This window comes from Rutidosis leptorrhynchoides, chromosome 10, assembly GCF_046630445.1.
Source record: "Rutidosis leptorrhynchoides isolate AG116_Rl617_1_P2 chromosome 10, CSIRO_AGI_Rlap_v1, whole genome shotgun sequence".
NCBI classification, from domain to species: Eukaryota; Viridiplantae; Streptophyta; class Magnoliopsida; order Asterales; family Asteraceae; genus Rutidosis; species Rutidosis leptorrhynchoides.
In genome coordinates this window covers 309,552,866-309,559,384 of record NC_092342.1, presented here as the reverse complement: position 1 = coordinate 309,559,384, position 6,519 = coordinate 309,552,866, and the positions used below count along the sequence as shown (strand labels likewise).

At 35.1% G+C, this 6,519-nt stretch overlaps 2 protein-coding genes across 2 annotated transcripts; one reads left to right on the top strand and one right to left on the bottom strand.

Annotated features, from left to right (window-relative positions):
• Positions 1 to 446: 446 nt before the first annotated feature.
• Positions 447 to 3,701, bottom strand: LOC139871540 (persulfide dioxygenase ETHE1 homolog, mitochondrial). Its single transcript, XM_071859241.1, has 9 exons — positions 3,305 to 3,701; positions 2,561 to 2,689; positions 2,356 to 2,463; positions 2,138 to 2,272; positions 1,976 to 2,017; positions 1,828 to 1,887; positions 1,695 to 1,748; positions 810 to 834; positions 447 to 733 (listed from the first exon to the last, which is right to left on the bottom strand). Exons 1-9 carry the CDS (start codon positions 3,548 to 3,550, stop codon positions 642 to 644), a joined length of 891 nt encoding a protein of 296 aa, XP_071715342.1. The 5' UTR covers positions 3,551 to 3,701; the 3' UTR covers positions 447 to 641.
• Positions 3,666 to 5,958, top strand: LOC139871234 (uncharacterized). Its single transcript, XM_071858966.1, has 3 exons — positions 3,666 to 3,748; positions 3,832 to 3,921; positions 5,058 to 5,958. The coding sequence occupies exons 1-3, from the start codon at positions 3,666 to 3,668 to the stop codon at positions 5,956 to 5,958; spliced, it is 1,074 nt and encodes a 357-aa protein (XP_071715067.1).
• Positions 5,959 to 6,519: the final 561 nt, after the last annotated feature.

Genomic DNA, 6,519 nt, shown 5'->3' with positions numbered 1-6,519 from the left:
CATCACTAAGTTCGAAAGAAAATGTAGCAATTTCATAACATTTGAATGAATATCCGATGTAATAAATCATCATTGAATAGTGCACCGTTCAACATTCAACACATTTGTTTTAACTTGTAAGACAAACTATCTATAACATCGAATAATGATCTTGAATCATATAAGAACCATATAGCACGTCAATTTTCCTTTAATACCCTCTTTGGATTGTATTGTATCTAATATCTAATTCTAATACTTATATTAATACCCTCTTACAATCTTAAATAGAAAGAATAGAATAATTATATAACAGATATGAATATTAGTATATATTTTATAATTTATAATATAATTTAATTTATTCTTGTAAAGATTAATAATACAATAATTTAATAGCATTATTATACTTTAAATCAAGTTCAATCATCTAGATTTTGAACAATTCCTAATTTAATCATTTGGCATTATCAAATGTTGCATAACTTTATAAATTTACTTTTGCATGAATTATTGTTTAATGTTGTAGCTAACAAACATTGATGCACACAATGATGTTATTCCCTTATAATAAAAGTAACAGTTGCGAATCTCGCAAACAATTTATTTACAGACACTTTTCTATAAGCATTTTATTCTTGTACATGAAGCTTATAACCAAATCACGCAGCCTTTGATTCCACATCTTGCAAGCCACACACCATGTTCGCTGGCACCGCTACGTCAATCATCTTTGGATATGACAGCTTCAAATCTATTTAAAAATTCAGTTAGATATCGACATTGAGATATTGTCACGTGTAATATTTGTATAAACATCATCTACTTACTCTCCATGATGCTTTTGAACGTTTCCTGTAAAACAAATGGTGGGATCAGTACGCAGAAAATCTACCAGAAAACACGAAAATTGCATACACGTACATTCCATCCAAGGAATTTCCATTTTCAACCAGTGAATGAATAAGGAAATACGGTGCTTACTTAAAAATGACTCGTATTAGCTTGTGTTTAATGGGTTTAACTATGGTTAAACTGTTAAAGCTACAATCGGTCATATATTTTTAGTTTTGTTCCGATGCAAGGTATATACCCCATAAAATATCATTGTAGGCTATAAACTTTTAAAAATGTTTGTTAATGTAAACAAAATGTGACCAGTTACGGCTGAACTAGAAAAGCTAATTATGTGGCATTTTTTGGATGACTAGGAAACACAGGAAAAAAAAGGGAATGTTTAATTTAAAAATGAATGTAACTATTCAACATTAGAAAGTTATAGTAATAGTAATTAGTAATATACTTTATTAAAAGAAAGTGTTAAAATTAACTTTAATTTTTTGAACTTTATAAAAAAAATTACTCTCTCCATCCCATTACAAATGTTCACTATGAAATTACAAAAAGTTTTAGAAAATCTCATTAACTTCATTCCTTTTTAGAAAATCTCATTAACTTCATTCCCCACCAATAGAATTCCACCAAAATGCCACGTGTGGGCCAAGTCATCGCCACGTAAGCTTGACAAAAATGAAAGTTTATGACCGATTTGTAGCATTAACCCTTTTAACTATAAAGGAAACGGGGCAACCAGATCAAAAGTCATTAAAAGTATACTCATGTATTACAAGCTTTTTAGTTACAAAAATAAATTTGGCAATACTATAGTTTTTTTACTGAGCCCGCCCGTGTTTAACAGAGTCACGTCAGTGTACCTTATCTTTTGTGAGGCGAGGGTTATAGAGCATCTCCTCTCCCACAGTGCTAACCTGAAAACGGAGCAGTTCAATGAGCATCTCTTTGTAGATAAACATTGATAAGCCAAATGAAATAAAATTATCTACGAACCGTGAACCCTTTGTAATCGTGAGCAGGATAAATGAATGTGTCCATTGGAAGTGTAAAAATCTAGACGAGAATCAACAACGATAAAATTGAGTTTCACTCATGAAAAATCAAAAACAAAATTTATCTTTCAATTGTTAATTTGCCTTGCCTGCGAGTGGACCGATTCATATAGCATATGCGAACTTCCACCCTGTAATACAAAGATTTATTTAGAACGGCAACCACTCAAACTCCAATATAAGATTATCAATGTTAACTTATTAATTTATGAATATATGTTGTTACTAGAATAGTACTCATACTAATATACCTGAAAATCCGTCCTCCCACATCCACGTATTAACACAGCATCACCAGTGAACGCCATTCTTGGTTGAGGCTGATCAGGCCCATCTCCAGTAACATATGTAACACACCCTACAGTATGCCCTGGAGTTGCACGCACCTAAAATGAAACATGTCAGATTATTGGTAGTTAGTGTCATATATAACAAGCAACTATTATTACTATAGCTTAAACTGAAATACCTCTAAATAAAGATCACCAAATTGAATTTTATCACCAGCTGCAACTAAAATGTCGGCTGATGCTTTACTTGCTTTAGAAATGATAGATTTAACACCAGGAACTTTTGTCTGCATATTATGATCATGTCATATAGTGACCGTCTATAATCCAATATAGTTCTAGATGAAAAAAAGTATTGTATAGATCGTAAAGCCTGTTTCATACCTTGATCAGGCCACTCCCAGTGACATGATCGGCATGCACATGAGTGTTAATAGCATATACAAGTTTCAATCCAAGATCTTTTACAAGAGACAGATCCCTATCTACCGTCTTATCTACAGGGTCAACCAACTGCAACATCACATAAAGTCAGTCATCTTGACTGTAATTTTTATAAAAAAAATTATCGAATACGCAGTCCTCTTAACACAATTACACAGCCATGTCTGAGAATTCCTTTTTGCAGACATAAAGCAACATTCATGCCACTTCTTCTACAGACTAATCATTACATGAAACAAACAATTTGAACTCGATCGGTGCAAACTAACTGCAACTACGTGGATCGATATGATACTTGACACACCTATTGGTTAGACTTTAAAATCTTAAGAGTTACAACCAAACAGACTGAAAATTTTCTACATCAATCGAAATCAAATTCAGATACACTCGTGCCTTAATTAATCTAAGTCTTTTGTATCCATTCGAATAAAAATCAGTATCCTCACTTATCAAACAGAATTTAAAAACATTTACAGCAATAATAAATCAAACAGCAATTTGAAAACACCAAATTATGCACTGTTACAGCAATAATATACTAATATCAGCTGGTGAACTTCAATTGCAAATTGAAACCCTAAATTCTATCTCAATCCACAGAACAGTATCCATTTCCTAATACTACAATCAAATTAACATAATTAAACTTCAGCTTAAGATTAAAATGTTGCAATTACGAACCAAAGCAGGTTTATCGGGATGATTAGCATCAGCTAAAAGATACGTGTAAGTAGACGATTCCTTCTCAAATAACTGACGAAATAAAAGCTTCTTTGACGATGATTTAGTTGAATACGACACCGTTTCCATCTTCGATTTAACTGAATTTGATAACGATGAACAAGATACGATCGGAGAATAAAATGTTTGATGATTAAAAGGAACTGATGTAGTAGTGCTCAACAATAAACATCGTAATCGAAGCATATTTATAAAATAAATGTATATGTATGAGTGGGTATGGCGATTATATCAACATGTATTAAACATATCTGTAACTTGATCCTTTGAAAGCATCTATGCAAATTCGGTGAATAAAAAAATGAATGAAATCATGAGGAGACAATTGGCTGGGTGTGACGGTTGGAGATCAGCTGTGGGAGTGCTCGTTTGTTTGTTTTATTGGTACACGTGTCACTTAAAATGTTACAGTTTTTACCCTTTGAGTTACGCAGGTAGTCAGTTAAGTCTAAGTTTTATATTACTAGGTTTTCCTTTTTTGAGTTACGAGTATTTTTAACTCTTAGAATACGGATAATGGTGACGGTTACGTTACGTGGAGTGGAAAAAGGGGATCGGTGTGAACTAAATAATGGATGAAAATTGTCTACTGGGTCAGATCTCAGATGGTTAATTGGGTCCTGGTCAAATAGATTCAACTAAAGCTGCGTTGAGTCCAAACTCTCAAGTCAATGTCGTGAGTCAAGCAGGATTGTAATCGACGGTATGAATTTAATAGCGAAAGATCAAGGTGAGATTGATGATTCTGGAAGATCGTCCAAGGAAACACCTTTTCCTTCGACTAAATAACCGTGTACGTGTTTAAGCCGTGGATGTAAATTTTGTCATATACATGTGTAGAATTGTGAGTTTATTGACGATCTTTTTTGGATCTTAACTTTTTATGTACTAATTAGATAGATTGTTCATTTAGTAAACTCCACGAAAGATACAAAGAATTGCCTATATTCTTAATATTTATCTATCATCATTTACATGCGAAGAGATGTGTAATGTGTAATTTACTTTATTCGAAAATCCACAAAAAAATGACTATTATGTGCACTACACTATAATGGTTATACATGTTTCTTTTTTGTTTTGAGAATTGGTTGAACATGCAATCTTCTACTTTTGAATGATTACGTCAACACGTTAGTCGTACCATTACCGATAAGTGTTCCTAAAGATGGAGGAATTAAGTCTCGTTTCGCCAACCTGTCAAAAAAGCCTTAATTTTACTCGCGGAGTGGAAATCAAAAACTTTATCTTTCGGAGGTCGGCTCACATTGGTAAAATCCGTTCTCTCTAGTCTTCCACTTTATTACTTTTCACTCTTCAAAGCCCCGTCCTCTATCTTAAAACAACTTGAATCGCTTCGTTGTAATTTTTTCTGGGGCGGGTCCGGGTCGGGTAAGAAAATATGTTGGGTTAAATGGGATGACACTTTACTACCTTACGACTCGGGAGGTTTAGACATTGGATCGCTTTCCGCCAAAAACCTAGCCTTGCTAGGAAAATGGTGGTGGCGGTTCAAATCGGAACCTTGCTCACTTTGGACTAAAGTGATTTCTAGTATTTACGGTAGGGACGGTGGGCTTGTCACTAACGACTTTTGCAGGTTTAAGAAACTCGGTGCCACTTGGTTTAACATCATCAATATCACTAAGGATTTCGAGAAAGCTGGATGGGATTTTTCGCATATTTTTTGCAGGTTTCTAAAAGATGGAAAAAGCACAGCTTTTTGGCACGACCGTTGGCTTGGGAGCTTCATTCTGAAAGAAAAATACCCCCGATTATTTGCACTTGATACTGATAAAAGTTGCACCGTATTCTATCGGGTGGACTTAGCTGGGTCATCCTTTTCATTCAATGGCAGTTGGCTCCATTCTCCAAGGGGTAGAAGCGCTAGCGATATGGAGGAGCTATCAAGTTTGATCGAGAACTTTACTCCACCTCAGAATACTAATAACGTTACCGAAGACTCGTGGCTTTGCACCCTAACAGATTCGGATAACTCTTTCACCAAACAAGTTTCGGCAAACTTAGACATGCTTCGTCTCCAACCTTCAACTGTAAAACCACCTACAAAATGCAACAGATCTGTCCCATTAAAAGTTGAACTTTTCGTTTGGCGAGCAAAACTTCATCGACTTCCAGTTAAACTCGAACTTGACAAACGTGGTTTAGACCTCGGTTCGGTTCTTTGCAATATCTGCCAAGACTCGTCCGAGACAACCGAACATATTCTTGCCACATGCCCCCAGGTTAAAGCTATATGGTTGGATTTTTACAAATGGTGGAATTTTTCTCCCCCGGCAGAACTAAACGTCGCGGATTTATTTTCAAGTAGCTGCAGCTCCAGTCTCTCATCGATAGGTTCAAAAATATGGGAAGCCACCAAGTGGGTCTGCGGTTATTCTATTTGGAGATATCGCAACCTAAAAATCTTTCAAAACCAAATCTGGGACATACCTTCAATTCTAGCGGATATCCAACTTTCATCCTTTAAATGGATTTCGGGTCGAATAAAGAAAGCTCAAATTCAATGGTCACAATGGCTCATTAACCCGAACTCGTATTGCGTTGTTACATCAAGAGTGGGCATTGGCTAATACCCCACAGCATCCCCTATGCTTCCCTATGCTTCTCGTGGCTAACCTTCTATAAGGCAAGATCTTCAGGGGTTAAACGGGCCTTGGAGTTTATGCTTTGTCGCTGCTCGATCAGCACTGTGTACTACTTCGTGTCCCTACTCGATTCGTTGAGTCCCCTCTCCTGGGGGTTTTACTTATAGTCGGTTTTTAATTCCATTTGTCTAGTAGTTATAATCGTTGGATGTTTGTTACTTTTCGGGGATGTATAATGTACATATATTTATATATTAATAAAATTATTTTGCCTTTCAAAAAAAAAAAAAAAAGCCTTAATTTTTATCAGGGCGTCTCAGATGGTATGCGAGTAGAACAATTGTACAAGGCTCAAAATTTTGAAATGACCCAAAATTTTTAAAAAGGGCCGTTTTATAAAACGGGATAAAAACTAGGGTGTGTGATAACTAATTTTGTATTAAATAGACATGAAAAGTGGGGCATTTGATAATAAGTGATGATGAGGACGTTGAAAAATTTAATTTTTGTGAGGGCCCATTTTATAACTCGCACAAGGCCTTCCAC